The 19,766-nt window shown below is 39.3% G+C and overlaps 1 protein-coding gene across 4 annotated transcripts in view; it reads left to right on the forward strand.

Moving 5' to 3' along the window:
* Positions 1 to 1,687: 1,687 nt before the first annotated feature.
* The window catches only part of LOC122058580 (rab9 effector protein with kelch motifs-like), a 40,812-nt gene continuing 22,733 nt past the window's right edge, over positions 1,688 to 19,766 (forward strand). For 2 of the 4 annotated variants that reach the window (XM_042621201.1, XM_042621203.1), the window contains exons 1-3: positions 1,688 to 2,145; positions 2,702 to 2,851; positions 7,802 to 7,969. In XM_042621201.1, coding sequence (XP_042477135.1) covers positions 1,935 to 2,145; positions 2,702 to 2,851; positions 7,802 to 7,969 — 529 coding nt within the window. In that variant the 5' untranslated portion in view covers positions 1,688 to 1,934. Of the gene's footprint in view, positions 2,146 to 2,247; positions 2,467 to 2,701; positions 2,852 to 7,801; positions 7,970 to 19,766 lie in introns of those variants that run through there. The other 2 variants (XM_042621202.1, XM_042621204.1) reach the window with 2 other exon arrangements.

The following is a 19,766-nucleotide window of genomic DNA, read 5'->3' on the forward strand; positions in this document are numbered from 1 at the left end:
TAGTTCTATACATGTTATTGAATAGGCTATCTAGGGTTGATTATATACAAGCATCAACATCACACCCATTAAATGGAAAACATAGCCAAAAAATGTAGAGGAAAGTTCAAATCCACATACCTGTATCTAGCTGCTCCAAAAGGTTAATATATGGAATGTAAATCAAACATGTTGAATAGTTGAGAAATTAAGACAAAGCTAACCGTAGTGTTCATGTCGTGAAATATTATGGCATCATGGATATGGGGATGGGAATCATAGAACCATCATACACATATATACAAATTCCAAAGGTTACTGGATAAAAAGAGAATGCAAAGATGTAAGTATGTTGTAAGAAAAAAGGAATTAGATGCGTGAAAAACATCGGTAAAAATTGAAATAAAAATTATGAAAAAAATCTGAGAAAATTAGTAGGCAATGTGTTTAATCAAAGTTATCTTCCCTCATCATGGAGGACACATGTACAACAGTTATGAGAGTTTCTGTCCAAAAGGGAAACTAATTCTTAAACGTGGGAACAAGGTTGGAGTGGTTATGAAACTACAAATGAGAAGTTATGTGGGAATTTAAATAAGGCTCAATGGCAACAACGAAGGGATTGTGATCTTAAACGTGGGAACAAGGTTGGAACAATTATGAAACTGCAAATTAGAGGTTAGGTGGGCATTTAAATAAGGCTCAATGGCAACAAGGAAGGGATCAATCAATAGGAAAGAGGAAAGGTTTTCACGACTGGGCAGTCAGGGTTTAAGCGACGTGTCAAATCAAAGTTCTCTTTCCTCAACATGGAGGACACTTGTACTACGGTTATGAGTGTTTATGTTCACTAGGGAAATTGATTTTTGAACGTGGACATTAAATAAGGCTCAATGGCAACAATGAAGGATCATGATCAACTTCAAACAACATCCGCCCATGAATGTGTTGCTTTTATTTTTCGGTAGATATATTTAGAGTTCCCTTTTATCTTCCTTTTTAGAGTAGGAATATGTAATATATAATCTGCTACCTTTTATTCTCATTCTATAACTCTTGAAGTCCTTGGAGCGATCGAGGCGTGAGAAAAAATTACTTTCGCTTGATTATAGGTCAGATATATATCTTGAGTCTTTAGAATTCTCTGACACACTCACGCACAAAACATGGTTTAGGGCATTCCCAATCCTAAATGAAAAGAATTTTAGCCTTTATAATGAACACTTAGTCCAATGGCATACCTTGAAGTTACATATACTGCTCCAGATTCCAGTGCACTTGCCGATCAATGAGTGAAGGGAATAGAAGCATAGATATAGGCAAAGGTGGGAGGGATAAGAGAGCAAATTGGCGTGAGGGCAAAGGCAATAACATCCGAGCAAGGCCTATAAATCGGTAGGGTATGCATTTTTGTCCTTAGATATGGGCTGCCAAAAAAAAAAAAAACCTAAAGGAAAAGATATTCAACAGGGAGCCTCATGGCTCACGCATTTGGTACGCAGTTTTACATTTATTGATTCCAATATGATGGACCCAAGTGGCTGAAGTGCAGCAGATGGAAATGGGATGGTTAATATTTTTTTTTTTTCGTGGCAATGTGATTGTTAACATCATATGTTGAATAATCTAATTAGAGACAATGTACTGTTAAAGTGCTCCCTTATGAGTGATAATTACAAAAATCTTTAACAGATCCCATTAAATGTCCAAGCATTTAAGAACCACAGCGAGAATCCCATTAGGAAATTTCAGCCTTTAACCATTTTTAACTCGGCTAAGCACAGATGTTAACTGTCTCTCCTTCTCTCGCTTACCCATTTGTAATGGCGGGATTTTACACTTGTAATGGAAGGTTCTTGCATGGACTGCTATAGCTGAAAGCCGTTTCATCTTCGAGTGGATAAGAGCTCGTACTTGTATTCCTAATTGAGTTTTTATGTACTGTTAACATCAGAATGAGGTGGGAGAAGTTGGAAGTGAGCCAGAGATTGACAGAAACAACTCCGGAACAAAGTAGATCTGTGGGTCTCCCGGTTGAGTTCGTCGGGCCCGGAAGAAGATGGGGACATTCTTGCAATGCTATTCATAGAGGGAAACTGCTCTATGTTATCGGTGGTTATCGTCCGGATACATGTCAGACCAACGAGGTTCACATTTTCGATACGGGTCAGTGTTTGAAATTTCAAGTTTATTGATGTTATCGTCGATATTTCCCTGTGATCTCTGCATTTTAATTTTCAAATGGTGTAGGTTTGAGACGAATAGCGGTAGCTTTTCTCTTCTTTTTCTTATACATTTTCATTTTTAAGTTGACTGTCAGTGACGATTTTGGCTCTGGAGAGGGCTAGGTAGTTGCGATTTTTGCCGACTTGTTGGTTGTGGTTATTTCTGTGGAAGCTGGATTTTGTTTTCTGGATTTGGCCTTCATTTTTCTTTTTCAATTCGTTTAGAATCAGTACTCGATCGGTTAAGGACGATTCTCTTCAGGTATCTTTTGGTTCATTTTTAGTCTTTTAATGTCTGTTTTGTCTTGCTGAGTTTCTGTTAAGTTACTCTCAAATTTGCTGCTGAAAAGGGTTGTTCCTTTTCCCTCCTGTTTTTGTTGTCCGGAAGGATGCCTTGAAGAATACTTCTGTTTTTGGTGTTGGTTCTTTTTTCATCTTTTGGTTATGTGTTCTTGTTGTTCTTCTCATTCTTACTTATGCATTTGTACAACACGCAGTTAAGCAAATATGGATTAAGCCTACGATGAGAGGAATCCCCCCATCACCAAGGGACAGTCACAGTTGTACCACCGTTGGGAACAACCTGTTTGTATTTGGGGGTACAGATGGGAAGAATCCGCTCAAGGATTTGTTCGTCCTAGATACTTGTAAGCTCTTTCTCAAATGCAAGTTCTTATACCACATTAGTTGCAGTTGACGTTAATATTTGTTTTGGTTGGTTTCTATGCTCATCTTTGCATAAACTGGCATTTAAAATTGATAAAAAAAAGAAGATATTAATAGATTGACTGGATGACATGTTCAGTTGTGAGTTAAATTGATGCAACTTGCAATTCATTTGTTCATTTTCTTAATATTCCTTCCGATGGGTGCATAGTTGTCAAAGCGTCGTCTAGGCACTGCTTAGACGTCTGGGCTGAAAATCTGGGCCAAAGCAAGCTGTTGCCTTATTGTCTAAGGTGCTTTGGTGTCGGCAGCACATGCTCACCCCTGGCAACTCAACTCCCCCCACCCCCAATAAGAAGGAAACACTGCTGCTGCCACCACCAGTGCCATAGCAGCAGCGTAATAAGTAGAGTAAGATGAAGATGGATGGATGGATGGATGGATGGATTGGGGGGGGGGGGGGGGAGGAAGAATAACACTATTGAAGAAGCAGTAGCAGTGGCAGCCACAACAATTGCTGCTGACAAAGAGAAGTTACAGCGGCCACCGCCACGGCATCATCTCTACCATAAAAGAAAAGAAAAAGAAGAAGAAGAAGAAGGAGGAGGGAGCATACCTGTTTGAGTTCCAGTGCCATTGCCATTCCCTTCCATGCTGTTGCAGCCTCACTGAGAACAGGCAGCTGCATAGTCGTGATTATTTCAACGTTGTTCATAGAGCACATTTCCAGGAGGAGTGGTTTGTCCCCACTTTTAGAATCCATCAACATCAAGAATGCCCTTAGCTCCCCCTTCTTTAATAAGATGTTTATCTTATTTTATATATCAATTCCCTCAACCACCCCCTTCTTGAATTAGTATTTGTGGTAGAATCCACCGAGAATGCCCTTAATCCATCAAGAATGCCCTCAACAACAACAACAACAACAACAACTTAGCCTTTTCCCAACTAAATGGGGTAAGCTACATGGATCTACGAGAGGGGCAATAAAAGGAAACAAAGAGAAAGAAATAAGTTAAAAATGAAGAGATAAAAAAAATAAAGGAAAAAAAAGCAACACCATAGAACATCCCACCTAAATCGGTTGGTAACATGGATCTTTGACCTCCAAACAACTTTGTTTGAGGCCATACAAGAGTCAAGACCTAGCCTCTACATGTCTTTTCTTACAGTATCATCTATGGTCATTTTAGGCTTGCCCTACCTCTTTCATAGCTCCTTTCATGTGGATCTGGTGACTTCTTACAAGAGCATCCCTAGGTCTCCGTTGAACATGGCCATACCACCTTAAATGACATTCTCGGAGCTTGTCTTGAATCTGGCCTACTCCCAAATCAGCTCTAATCTAATCATTCCTTGCTCTTATCTCTCCTAGTTTTGCCGCACACCCATCTCAGCAATCTCATCTCTACTATGCTCGACTGATCTATGTTACGCTTCTTGACTGTCCAACATTCTGCCCCATACATCATAGATGTTCTTACAACAGTCTTGTAGAATTTTCCTTGAAGCTTTATAAGAATACGTCGATTACACAATACTCCAGAGGCCCCTCGCCACTTCATCTATCCTACTTTAGTACTATAAGAAACATCATCTTCTATACCTTGTTTATGATTGACAATCTGAAAATAGTCACTTTGTGGTATCTCTCTCTCCTCAAGTTTCACCACTTCTCTATCCGTCTTTGTGCGACTAAAGTTACACAACATATACTCCATCTTCGATCAACTATCTTAAGACCTCTTGACTCCAAGGTAGATCTCCATAATTCCAACTTGTCATTAATCCCTATTACTATCTCATCCACTAGAACAATATCATCGGCAAAAATCATACACCACGGAATATCACCTTGGATCTTCTATAGATAAGGGTAGAACCTTGGTGTAAACCAATTGTAATTGGGAACTCACCTTGACCTCCCACGGTCCTCACGCCCTCATACATGTCTTATATCCACAGATCTACTCGACATCCCTCCCTTCTCCAATACATGACAGATTAACTTTCTAGGGGCTCTGTCATAGGCTTTTTCTAGGTCGATAAAGACCATTTGGAGGTCCTTCTTCTAGGCTTGCAGGCTCTCAATGAGTCTCCTTAGTAGATAAATAGCCTCTGTCGTGGATCTACTTGGCATAAACTGTATTAGTTTCTCGAGATATTAGTTTCTCTTCTCAGGTGGGCTTCGATAACCTTCTCCCGTAATTTTATAGTATGACTAATGAGTTATATGCTTCTATTGTAGCTATGTAAATCACCTTTATTTTTGTAGATTGGAACTACGAAGCTTCTCCTCCATTCATTTGACATCTTTTTGGTGCTTATATTTTTGTTAAATAGCCTAGTAAGCCAAGACACCCTACATAGTCCCAAACTTTTCCACATTTCAATTGGGACTTCATCTGGGCCTAGTTTCTTACCTACTTCATCTTCCTTAAGGCTTCCTTGACCTCGGTCACTCCAATCTTTCTAACATATCGATGAAACGGGATGTCTTGATGGGTAATGCAATCTTTTGGGTCATTCTGTTTCCGTTTAGTAAGTTGCAGAAGTACTCATCCCATCTCTTCAAGATGTCCTCATCCTTAACTAGCACTCTACTATGTAATGGCCCAAAAGATTGCATTACCCTTCAAGACATCCGTTTCATCAATATGTTAGAAAGATCGGAGTGACGATTGTTCTAATATATTAGTATTCTATTTTATTCTAACCAAACGGAACGTGAGTAAAAAATTAATGTGCAAGTAAGGCTTCCAAAGTCTTTTTGGAGATTTTAATATTCAGATTATGACAAATCTTATGAGAATACATTAACAAATACTAAAGCACCTAGGGTGCCTTATTGTCTAAGTGCTTAGGTGGCCCTTGAATGCCTTGGATCACCTAGTGCTTTGATAACTATGGATGGGCGAATTTGGCTCTATATGGTAACGTTCGAAAAAATTGATTCTAGTGTTTTTATGATTTTTTGGAACAGAGATGGTCCCAAAACTGTATGGAAACACTGGTTCGTTTTTCTTTTTTTTTTTTAATGAACTGGGCACTAGAATCAATTTTGTGCCCCATTTCTGAAACAAAAAAGTTGTGTTTTTACAATTGAGAATCGATTCTTTGAAAAGGTGAAGAAACAAACATTGGTTTTAAGTTGCAAGGGGATAAGTGGAATTTGCCACTTAAAACATAAAGACTCATCCTAAAACGATGAATCTCTTCTTCTATCACACAACCCTAGAACTTGCGACCTCTGTGACCTATGACCTCTGAAAACTTGTGACATGAGTGATTGAAAGATGCTCTATCGTCTGCAGTAAACCCTCTTCTTCAATCGCACAATCCTAGAACTTGCGACCTGAGCGATTGAAGGATGCTCTCTCGTTTGCGACCCATCAGAACTTGTGACCTCTATGACCTAAGCGATCGAAGGAGCTCCATAAGTTTGTGACTCGAAGCACTTGCGCATGCGACAGATGATATTGGGGAATTGAAGGTATTAGATATTGGGGACAACCAAGTGAATGATACCCTCCTGTACTTGTAGGAGAATCTCTCCGAATTCCTGTTTCTTGTCTTAAAATCTAACAAATTTTGGTGGTCTCATTACACAACTCCCCCAAGTTGATTTTCCCTTCCTAAATGTACATTTCCTTTCTCTCTCTTTTTTCAATCATTCTATTGAGATTTACAACTGCAGTTCCCTTGCCATTTGTAATTGCAATGAAATTGGTTGGTGTGGATTATTCCCAAACTGAATACACTTTAAAATGTAAAGAGTCTTAACCACCTTCACAACCATGGATTAGTCCAGCAACTTTGAAGGACAGATTCTAGATGCAATGGGTGATTTAAAATCACTCGAAATGCTCAACTTATCGGGGAATAGCTTCTGGTGGGATGTGAGATTGCCCAACTGAAATTTATGATTTCTGTTCATGGCTTATTTGTAATTCCATAGTAAATAGACTCCAAGTTCTGTGAAGCCTCAGATTTAAGTGGAAAAATGGTTTATGTTCTTGTGAATGTAACCTGATAATAAATGCATGTTTCCACAGTCTGCTCTGTTTGGATTAAACACTATGACAAGAAGCTTTTATAGGTTTGTTCTTGCCTGTTGAATATTGAAGTGGTCCTTGTGTTGTGTCAATAACCAATTCATCAGTACTTGAACCAATTGAAATTGAAACTAACAAGGGTTTGGGACTTCAAATACAGGCCAAAATTCTTCCCCAAAAGGAAAGCCTTTTAGCTCAGAAAAGCTTTCTGTGTTTACCCTTGAGAATCATGTACTGTACATGGATATAGCTTGAGCTGGAATGATCAAACCAATCTGCTTAAGATTCCAGTGGCCATTGATGATGAAACTGTGACTTTACCATGTAGCACATTTCATTCTTGCATATAAGCATCAGCCATGGAAACGCTAAGGATGCTATAAACTTAGGGAGACTTTTGGTTTCTTTAACTGATGGACAAACTAAGATGGTTGTAGACGATCTTCCAAACAATTTCTAATGGCTGTTATACTTTATGGTCTTGTGAAGGAGTTGATCTTGCTATTGGTGGCAAAAGTATTGTTTTCAAACAGATAAGCCATTAAAAAAATGCTGTGGATGACATTTTAGGTAATTTTTTAATAACCAAAGAAATGATTCTGTTAAGTGCGTTCGATACATGTTTTTTTTTTTTTTCCCGGTGACAAACATTTTTTTTTAGGTTTTACCATTCAACATTTAAGGTGCAGAATCAATCCAAAAACACAGAAACACAAAATAAAACTGTTTCTGACTCAGAAATAGTAATTTTGCACAGAAACATTGCCATATAGAGCCAAATTGTGTTTTTTTATTGTTACTTCTTATATATAATTTCTTCATGGCATATTGTATAACTACAATTGAGAATGTTAATGAGTTGAAGCATGTTTGTAGCTACCAATACATGGATGTGCCCAAGATTAAATGGAGAAGCACCACCGCCACGGGAAGGACATAGCGCGGCACTTGTTGGGAAACGACTCTTCATATTTGGAGGCTGTGGCAAATCGTGGCAGAGTTCATACGAAGTATATTATAATGATCTCTACATATTGGATACAGGTAACCTTATCTATGGTAATCATTCATTAGACTTAATATGCTGAGTTCATCTTTTTGGTGCTTATTTGAAGAAGCCAGGTGCCAGATTGCACAGCTGGTTAAGGACCTAGACATGTTGTTACCAGGTCATGGGATCAAATCCTGGCTTCACATAGGAGTCGGGTTTGGGACTGAAGGAGGGGGGTTTGTATTGGTGCAACAATAGTAGCACCCAAAAAAGAAAAAAAAGATTATTAGTCACACCATTGTGAGTGTTAGATGGTGCTGTAAGTTTTTAGTGATTAAAAGATTACTCTTTTGTAGCAGTCTTATTCTCCCTTTTGCTTTCCAAAAATATAAGAACAAACATTTCTCTTTTATATGTTTTTTGGTTTAAATCTTGACTTCTTGTGAAGAAAGGTTTAGTCTACTTAATGGGTCTCTCTCTGATTGAAGTGATATTTCTCTTCATTATTATGGTTGTTCCTCCCTTAATTGAAGAGGAATATTTTTAGCAGGTTGATTATGACATAAATTTTTGTGAGATTATCTGTGATAACCTTGTCTTCTGTGTGCCTTTAGGGGACATTAACTCATGACTTGTATGAGCAATGAACCATTTCTCTATGCTCAGCTTTAGCAGGGGGACCTCGCTGCCGTAATTTTCTATTTTTACTTTCCATGTTAGTTGATTGCATGTAGTAAAAGTACAATAACCTTTAGTAGATCTTCTGTTGGATGGAGATCCAGTTCGATCAACATTGGAGCAATCATATCCCCCATCATAGTTTTACTGCTTGGGATTTCATCGGGTCTTGGGGTACTTCTCTTTGGCACAAGATTGTTTGGTTCAAGCATCATATCCCTTGTCATAGTTTCAGCCCCTACGAGCCTTCTCTAGCTGCCTTCCTACGCAATCCTTCCTTATCACTCAGAGGATTCTTGTCTCCCACTTGTGTTGCCTTTGCAGGACTTAGCCAGAATACATTGATAATCTCTTCTTTACGTGCCTTTTATCCTTTATCTGGAAAGGGGTGCTTGAAAATGCTGGCCTAGAAATAGAAGAATACTCCCCTTCCATTTGCGACACTGTGAGCAAGCTTGCATCCTATGTTGCCATCAACCAGATCTCGATGGAGTGCAACCGTAGGAAATGGACATCCAACTCTTGCCCAATTTGCCAGATTTGGGGTTCCATTTCTTTTGCTGTAAAAGCCAAGGTCTCTTGGGTCACTAGTACTTATATTGCCTGCCCAAGGAACAGTCACATTGCTGTGTCTTGGGGTCTTCCCTCATTGGTGCTTCGGACCCCCTCCCTTCCTTGAGGGTGGATCCTTTGTCTCTTCTTCTCCCCCTCCTTAGGGGCTTTTGTATGTATTTTCTTCTCCTTTGGTAATGACTTATTTTATTCACACCCCACCCCCCCCCCCCCCCAAAAAAAAAAAATTGGAGCAATTTGGATTTTGAATCAATTCTTTACGAGGAGCATCTTTGGAATATCTGGATTTGACCATGAGTCTGGCTATGAGGTGTCTTGGGTGCTTTCAATGAATTCAAATAGACTTCTTGTGGGGATAACTGTAGTTTTTGACTTAGATAAGATCTAGTACTTGGGTAAACCAAATTCATTTGAGTCATGGTGATGCAGCAACGCTCCGATGGATCGACCCAAACCCGCTTCAGAACCCGGACCAAGACCCAGATCCAATTTGGGTCCCAAGTTATTGATTTGGGTTCAGGGTTAATAGAATATTCTAGGATTTTATTTTATTTTGAGGATATTTGTTCTCTTTTATTTTAGGTTATTTTGGTGTAGCTATTAGGTAAGTAGAAATTCTCAATTTTAGTTTATTGTGTTTCTATTATATTTTAAATTAGGAAGCTTTTTCCATGTTTGATCAATTTCATATTTAACATTTTCTTTTTTAGTAATTTTTTTCCTACTTATGCAAGGCCATGGCCACAATATTTTTAGTTGATTAATAAAGAAATAAGTATTGTGAAACTCCCCCCTGCGTGGCTGTCCTCTTCCCCCACTTCTTCTTCTTCTTCTCTTCCCTGTGAGCTCTCTTTTCTCTCTCTTCTGCTTTCTTCTTTCCCACTTTATTTCTTCTTAGTCTTTCTTCCTCCTTGTTCTTGATGGTATCGACCTTAGGAGAATCAACCTCCCTGACGAAGATCCAAAACCCTCTCATAGCTCGAGTGTGCAATCAAGGTTCAGACCTGCAACCAAATCAGATCTGAGAATATCAATAGGTTCAGTTGCAGGAATTTTCCACAGTTTAATATCATATCGTCTTGCCTAATTATTGCTTGCATCTAGAAGGGCTTGGAGACACAGGTCTCATCTCCTAGACTTAACCTGATTGGATGCTTATTGGTTGAGCCTCATCCATCGTGGCTCAAAGTCTCTTCCGCTGGTTTCTGGTTTCAGTATAAGGGAGAAGAAGACTTCTTATCTTCTAGATATTTGCTCCATTTTGTTGAGGTGCCAGTTATGCCCTTACACTTTAGGTTTAATGTCCCCATTATCCATATTTTATCTTTGTTTTCCAGATTACCCTTTACCCTACATTAGGTACCCTTAGCACTTTGCTTCTCTTCTAAATGAACCCTAAGGAAATTACAACTCAGCCACTCAATTGTGATTTTTATTCAATTACAAGTTTGCCATTACCTCTTGGTTATTGAGTATTTCCCCTTTGGATAGGTTACTTAATTACCAAATTGCCACTGCTCATAGTCTTTGATTCCTAAGTATTTACGTGGACCCACATCCAATCGTGTTGGTCCTCTTGGGGTCCACCGGCCCCGCATTATCTGGTATCAGAGCAAATTTCCTGTCAACTCGTTTATCCTGATGGTTGCTTACACCACCCCCTCATCTGAACAGTGGACTTGGCTGCTTCAATGGAGTGAAGAAATCTTAAAAACTCTCAAAGCTAACCATGCTGTACAGGAAGCACAAGCTGTTACCTTCCAGGATATTAACGCAAGGCTTGATACCCTAGAGTCACGTATTCAGAAACCCGGTGGACAGCATGGTCATGTTACTCATGACATCGTGATGACACCTCGAGAACCGTGCCCCCATCTAGAGACCATTACATCAAGTTTTGTTGTCGATGTTGAAGATGAACGGGATGATCTGATGAAGGATGTTTTTGAAGAACTGATCGATGGACCGATCTCATTTGTGAAGCCCCACCATCCGATTCCGATCAAAGTCATATCATTTGTTGACAACGATCAGAAGATCGTGACCGTTGATCGCAAGGTGTGCTGGATCTTTACCCCTTTAGAGCCATTGATCGAGGATGCTGATCGAGTGGTGTTGATTCTCTCATTTTATAAAACTCGTGGACAAGTTTTTTTAAAAAATAGGGGAGTTGACGCAGCAACGCTCCGATGGATCGACCCAAACGTGCTCCAGAACTCGGACCAAGACTCAGATCCAATTTGGGTCCCAAGTTACTGATTTGGGTTCAGGGTTAATAGAATATTCTAGGATTTTATTTTATTTTGAAGATATTTGTTCTCTTTTATTTTATGTTATTTTGGGCTAGCTATTAGGTCAGTAGAAATTCTCAATTTTAGTTTATTGTGTTATATTTTAAATTAGGAAGCTTCTTCTATATTAGATCAATTTCATATTTAGCATTTTCCTTTTTAGTAATTCTTTTCCTACTTATGTAAGGCCATGGGCTACAATAATTTAGTTGATTAATAAAGAAATAAGGATTGTGAAACTCCCACCCTGCGTGGCTGTCCTCTTCCCCCCCCCCCTCTTCTTCTTCTTCTTCTTCTTCATCTCTTCCCTGTGAGCTCTCTTTTCTCTCTCTTCTTATTTCTTCTTTCCCTCTTTATTTCTTCTTAGTCTTTCTTCCTCCTTGTTCTCTCTTCTTTTCTGGTTCTCTGTACCTGCGATCTTAGCTGTCCAGCAAGGTGATGTGCTGAACCCCCCCCTGCGATTCTTCTTCTCCCCCTCCTCTCATCTGGGTGATTACATGAGATTAAAAGAAAGGTTTGCTGAAGTTAGTTCCCAATCATTTGAACCTGAGATTGGTCTTGATGGTATCCTCGACCTTAGGAGAATCAACCTCCCTGACCAAGATCCAAAACCCTCTCATAGCTCGAGTGTGCAATCAAGTTTCAGACCTGCAACTAAATCAGATCTGAGAATATCAATAGGTTCAGTTGCAGGAATTTTCCACAGTTTAATATCAGGTCTTCTTGCCTAATTATTGCTTGCATCTAGAAGGGCTTGGAGACAGGTCTCATCTCCTAAACTTAACCTGATATTGGATGTTTATTGGTTGAGCCTCATCCATCGTGGATCAAAGTCTCTTCTGCTGGTTTCTGGTTTCAGCGTGAGGGAGAAGAAGACTTCTTATCTTCTAGATATTTGCTCCCTTTTGCTGAAGTGCCAATTATGCCCTTACACTTTAGGTTTAACCTCCCCATTATCCATATTTTATCTTTGTTTCCCAGATTACCCTTTAGGTACCCTTAGCACTTTGCTTCTCTTCTAAATGAACCCCAAGGAAATTAGAACTCAGCCACTCAATTGTGATTTTTATTCAATTACAAGTTTGCCATTACCTTTTGGTTCTTGAGTATTTTCCCCTTGGATAGGTCACTTAATTACCAAATTGCCACTGCTCCTAGTCTTTGATTCCTAAGTATTTAAGTGGGCCCACATCCAATCGTGTTGGTCCTCTCGGGGCCCACCCGCCCCGCATTACATGGTTTATTTGGGAAATGGGCTGATTGACTAGGGTAAGGGGGAAAAAAAAGTGGGGCAAAAGTAATTGTTATCAATGATAACCATTTATATTCAAGTTCAGGGACCATTATTAATGGAACCAGTAATCACTTGGTTACATTGAATCTGGAACTCTAGAATTTGTAGTGGGGCAAAAGTAATTGTTATCTATGATAACCATTTATATTCAAGTTCAGGGACCATTATTAATGGAACTAGTAATCACTTGGTTACATTGAATCTGGAACTCTAGAATTTGAGAGCCTATAGGATTAGATCTAATTTAGGGAATTCTGGATAGTTATGATTAGTGAAGGAAGTGTGTAAAGTAGCCCCACACATAATCAAGAGCTTAGAGGAAACTAGTTCATCTTCTAACGGTCTTAGCAGCTATGGACATGCAGGGAATGGTGGGCCCGAGATTTGCCTACTATGACTCAAATGCATATACATTTGCCTATATGATGCCGATTGATGGAGCTAAAAGAACTAGGAGTAGACCTGAAATGACCATAGGAGAAGTTATGAGAAATGACATGCATAGTTTGGGTCCTATACCAAGTACGACATAGAGTCTATTGGAGAGCAAGGATCCATTTTACCGATCCCATTTAGCGGATAGTCTCCTGACTTGCTGGGTTGTGCCTCTTTCCTCTTACCTTCCTCTTTCATTTGTTCTTTCCGTCAATTTTTATCTTCACTTCTCTGCTCATTCCCCCACCCTTAGTTATGCATCTCTTCATTCCCCTTTTCTCTGTTTAGACCATAGTGTTTCCTACTTTGTTTTGTGGGATCCATGTAGCTGACCCATTAAGTTGGGATACGGCTTAGTTTGTTTGTTGTTGTTTAAGAAGGAACTCTATTGCATGGTTTGGATTGTCCAATATGGATTGGTATCAAACAGGACTGCTTCAATCTATTGTATATAGTGGTCTAGCTACCCACTGCATCTATCTGGCTTTTCTCCTCAGTGGGCTGATCCATCATTTTTATCGTTCAGTCCAGAACTAACTGGATCATCTCTGTATTGATTCTCCATTGTAAAGGAAAGACACTTGTATTGCAAGAAAAAAAAATTATGACAATCCATGAAACTTGTGGAATTCTTAGATACCCTTGGGAAATGCTGGAAGAGGTGCCAATACTCACCTAGGAGTCATTGCAGAAGCAACAAAAGTTAGAAATAAGCAAGGATCAAGGTAAGAGAGAGAAGAAGAGAGAAGAAGAGAGGAGGAGGAAGAAGAAGATGCGAGAAAGAAAAGAAGGGATGAGTGTAATCGTATTGGGGAAAGAGGGAGAGAGCTCTTCCCACCTATATTCGTTCACTAGCATAATAAATGGAATTATATACACCTCCCTAGGTAGGTAAAAGGTAAAAAAGGAAAAATACAATATAAGCCAATGTGTAACTAAACTAGTTCCCAAAGTACCCGTGATACATAAACTCTTAACACTCTCTGCTCAAGCTGGAGAATAAATGTCATACATTCACAGCTTGCACAAAATGGTACTGAACTGATGATGGATGAGCCCCTTTGAGAAGATATCTGCCTACTGAGCACTTGTTCTCACAAAAGAGTGCATATGTAGCCGGAGTCAATCTTCTCTTTAATGAAGTTTCTATCCACCTCTATGTGCTTTGCCCGACCATGTTACACAAGATTGTTGGCTGTACTTATGGTAGACTTGTTATCACAGTAGAGACACATGGGTCCTCAGAATCTTGGATTAGCCTTCTTAAGTTGACATACTCCATGAGCCATAGCTTTGAATTCTGTATTTGCACTTGATTGAGCTACAATTGGCTGTTTTTTACTCCATGTATCCAGGTTACCACCCACAAATGTACAATACCTACATATAAATCATCTGTCAGAAATTGAACCAGCCCAGTCAACATTGATGTATCCTTCTATCCTTAAATGATTGCTCCTGGCATACAATAGTCCTTTCTCTGGGGAGGAATTTAAGTACCTGAGGATGTGATATACAACTTCCAAGTATCCACTCTTGAGGGCAATGCATAAATGGACTCACCACCCCAGCTGCATAGGAGATATCTGGGCAAGTCAAGAGAGATAAATCAACTTCCCCACAAGTCTCTTGTATTTCACTGCATCAACAAGAGAAGGTCCACAATTTCTCCTACCTTATGATTTTGATCGATAGGAGAGTTTGCTGGTTTGCAACCCTACATCCTTGTTTCTTTCATTAAATCTAGAGCAAAACTTCTTTGACAGATGTTTATCCCTTCTTAGATCTTGAAACTTCAATCCCCAAGAAATACTTTAAGGGACCCAGATTTTTTATCTCAAGCTGTTAGTAGGTCAAGTAGGTCTTCAATCTCATTATCTCAACCTCGTCATTTCCAGTCACAAATATGTCATCCACATATACAATAAGGGCTGTGATAATATGTACCATTAGGGGTGTCAAACAATTAGGTCGGGCCAGTCTTGGTTAGGCCTACCCGGGCCTATACCCTTGGACCGTGACCTACCTATTTAAGGAATGAATCAGTCTCGTGCATAGTTAGCAAATTCGGATTTGGGAATTATTTGGGTGGAGAATTATTCGGAATAATTCAATTGGTTAATTTAAGGATTCGGTAAAAAAAGTGGTAAAAAAAGCGGACAAAATAAAAATCGGATCCAGATTCGGATTCAGGAATTATTCGATTAAAAAAAAAAAAGTCGGGCAAAAAATTCAGATATTATTTTTATAATTTATTGTATCTGTTTTATTTATTAAGTAATTAACTTGATATGTACACCTTGAAAGAGCAAATTACTATACAATAAAGTAAAAAAGTAGGAAAAAGTTGTTATTGAGCGATGGAAGCAATGGTTATTGTAAGCCAATTTCTACTCATGAAATAGATTAGGCCCCAAAACAGTGAAAGCAAGATTACAGCCACAATAAAACAAATAAATAAATTGACCACTAAAATTTTTCACTATCCTTTGTGTTTGAGTTCACATGACCCATACTGCACCGAGACGCACTAATTTTTCACAATTAAAGCAACAACATAAGAGAAGAACGACCGATACCTGAATTGAGTGTTAGGGTTTCGCGATGCCAGAAGGCCTAGATCGGTGACAAAGAACAAAAAACCGAAGTGACCGGAAAACAGAGAACTTCAAAATTTCAGATTCAAAGCTTGAACAAAACACTCAAAAAAATAAGGGTTAAGAAAGAACACTTACCTGTGTAACTGTGTTCGTAACTTCGTCTGTGGTGTGCTTGCAACCAGCAGAGAAGAGTCAAGAGACTCAAGACTAAGTGACTAGAGTATCACAGAAGGGACAAGAGAGAAGAGTAATTGAGCATGAGCTACCGAGCTCACATTTTCATGGCTTCGGTTGAGCAACCTTTGAAGAAACGGAAGTTTACGAATTTGTCTCGAAACCTCAAATTATCCATCAAAGCTTCATATTTCCCTTGTTTTAGGATGAACCGATGAAGTTATGAGAAAGAAACGAAACAAAGAGGAGATTAGTACGACTGTTACTGAAGAATTAGGTGGAGAAAGAAGAAGGGAAGAAAGAGGCGGAAATTTGGGGGAGAATGGAGAAGAAGATGAGAAAAAAAAAAACCTATTTTGGTGGTGGGTTTCTTATATGACTTTTTTTTTTTTTTTTTAAGACTATTTAAGTGACCGAATCGATTCAGCCTGGATTATTCGCGTTTTAAAATCAAATTAGAAAAAAGCACGCTTTTTACCGGTTTTATATTTTATTCGGATTCGGTCAGAATTTTTGATTTAATTCGGAAAAATTCTGTTTTAACTAGGCTCTCGTGTCGAGCTCGGTCAAGTTTTGGGTTTTAACCAGGCTTCTCCTAATCGGGATATAATTGGGTCTTAAACGGGGTAACGTACCAATAAAGCCTTAAACTATCTTTAGTTGTCTTAGATTTAAGATACTTTAATATATTTTATTAAATCATCAACAATTTAGAAAATATATTACACTTAATTAGATTTAATAATTGATAAAAATATCAATATGTATCCTATTCTATAAAAAAAAAAAATCTAAATATACATATAAACAGTCGGGCTAAATGTGTCTCGGACCGTGTACTACATGGTTGGGCCTAGTCGGTCGAATCGATGCAGGCTTTGGATTGAAACCCCAACATACTATTACCTCGCCGGGTAAACAAAGTGGCCTATCTAAACCTCTCAATCCAAGCCTTTAGAGACTATTTGAGGCCATATAAAGCCTTTTTAAGAAGGCACATTTTCCCTTCAGCTTTGAAGCTTGGTGGAGTTTGCATATACTTTCTCTTCTAAATCACGATGGAGGAAAGTATTCTTTAAAGGAGCAAATGTCTCCTAGTCAATTTAAAGGAGCAAATGTCTCCTAGTCAATCTCATATACCTGACTGTACCCTTGGCCACCAACTTGGCCTTGTATCTCTTAACAAACCATCGGATTGATACTTGATTATGTAGGCCCATTTGCATCCAATTGGAACTCTCCCCCTGAAGATCAACCAATTTCCAAGTACAGTTATTCTCAAGTGCCAGCATTTACTCAGATACGGCTTGCTTCCACTTTGTGTCAGATATAGCCTTAGTGACATTTTTTGGGAATGGAAATAGAGGAAAGAGCAACAAAAAAAGCAACACCTGTAGGAGAGTGAGCATCATAGGAAATAAATTGGGCAATATGATTAGTGCAAACTCTCTTTCCTTTTCGAATAGCAGTGGGAAGATCTAACTCAAAAGGAAGAGAAGAAGTATTAGCTAATTGAGGAAGGTAGATCTCAGGATGTGGATCCAAAGAGGACTCTTAACAGGTATTCCTTCCCTTTCTTTTACACACAAGTAGCTCCTTCTCATTACCAAAACCAACACTCGAATGCTCACCAGTATCAACAACATCCACCTTTCGTGTTTTCCAATGACAAAGATAAAAGGAAAAATGGGCAAGGGGAAGAAAGGGGATGACATCAGTAGCCTTTCACTCCCACTGTTCTCCCCCTGAAGAGGATGCAGATGAGTGGCAAAGGCATAGATTCAAAGAAGGTGACATTTTTAGAAAATTCGCCTTCAGGAAGAAGGATGGTAGCACTTGTAGCCTTTGCTAGAGGGAGAATAGCCAGGAAAAAGGCATTTGAGTTCCTTAGGATCAAGTTTAGTTCAAGCAAATTTATTGACGTGAACATAGAAAACACACCTGAACACCTTGGGGGAAGAGAAAAAGCAAAAAAGGTCATAGATAAGGGGCTGGGGGGGGGGAGTACATGTTGGTGGACTCCAACACTTTTTTACCAATGATGGCATTATCCATCAGCTTGCTTGTGTTGACACACCCCCAATAGAATGGGGTAGCTGAGAGGAAAATTTTCATTTATTGGAAGCTGCTAGGAGTGTGCTATTTGGCATACATTGTGCTTAAGACCTTTTGGTCAGATGCCCTTCTTATTGCTGCCTTCTAAATCAACTATATGCCCACTAAGCTTCTTGGTTCGAACTCCCCTTTGGACATTTTTGTCCCCTCAAGCTTCTTGGTTCCAACTTTGATAGCAGTTTCTTAAAGTATCATAGACCTTAATTTTGTGTTTGATCGAAAAGGTCCATGTGGTCCTGGAATAATCATCAACAAATGATATAAAATAATGATAGCCAAATAAAGAGTAGTTGGAGAAGGTCTCCAAACATCAACATGAAAGGGAACTATGGATCTAATTCCATCATAAGGATAAGATGAACGACAATGTTTAGTAGACAAACAAGGTTCATGCTGAAATAAATGGGAAAAAGGAATGGAAGCAACAAGTGTGGCAATTATTTTTCGTAACACCGAAAGAGAGGTGGCTCAAACGTTGATGCCACAACATCATAGAGTCAACAGTACTGTTGTTACCATGCCCACACGCATAGTATTGAGCAATCGGTAAAGGGGATGTTCCTGGGTCAAGAAGGCAGAGCCTCTTTTCTTCACGTCCACTACCAATAATCCTCCTTGTCACCACATCCTGAAAAACACAATGAGATGGAAAAAAAGTGACTCAACAATTCAAGGATTTGGTTAGGTGGTTCATAGATAAGAAGTTAGTGTTAAACTAAGGAACATGAAAGATGGAGTCAAGGGAAATAGAAGAACACTGACACTGCCCTTACTAGAAATAGAAGAAAGAGAATCATTAATGACCCTAGCCTTTTCCTTACCAGAATAGATAGAGTAGGAGCATAACACTGAGTTATACCAATCATTATGGTCAGTGGTGCAGGAGTCAATGACCCAAGAAGAGGAACTGGAAGGAGCAGATTTAGAGGCTTATATGGTCGAAGTTGAAGAATCTGGTATTGTAGGTCTAGAAGTGGAGCTACCCAAATTTGACATAACCTTGCAAAATGCTGCAATATCCTCCCAAGTGAGAGAACTGGAGTTTGTCGGCAGTCCAAATGGATATCCCATGGGTCTAGTCTCAGTCATTATTGTGTGGTGCTCTAGCCTTCTTTCTCCTACTGCCAGGCATGGTTCAAGGTTTCGACCGATACTTGCGAAATTTCCCACATTTTGATGGTATCCCAGGATTTTGATACGAAATACCATGTGACTTTTAAAAATATCGATCAAAATTCCAATAGTTCGACGAATTTTCAATTGGACAAAATGTGTTCGACCCTTTTGGGTTGAACTAGGGGTGTCAATTCGGAGCTCGCACCTGTAGCCTGACCGAGCCCGACTGAGCCCAACTTGAATCGGTCAATTAATAAACGTCTTGGGCTCATCCTGACTCGTTTATAAACAGGCGTTCATGGTGCAAGTAGCTAGCCCGTTGGGCACTCGACCGAACCGACTGACTATACGCCCGACTTGAACCGACTCATTGTATTGGGAGAGGGACAGCACTTTTTGTTTGGTATCTGGATCTTCTTCCGTAATTCATATCATTGAGCATCATTGCCGACCTGAGAGTAGGTATCCTTGGCAGCCTTCTAGATCTTAGCAGTAATATCTAGAAGAAGGTAGTCCTCGGCTATGGTAGGATCCATGGAGTTGATGAGATATAACATAACAATGAATTTGCTTG

The sequence above is a fragment of the Macadamia integrifolia genome, chromosome 13 (assembly GCF_013358625.1).
Source record: "Macadamia integrifolia cultivar HAES 741 chromosome 13, SCU_Mint_v3, whole genome shotgun sequence".
In the NCBI taxonomy this organism is placed as follows: domain Eukaryota; kingdom Viridiplantae; phylum Streptophyta; class Magnoliopsida; order Proteales; family Proteaceae; genus Macadamia; species Macadamia integrifolia.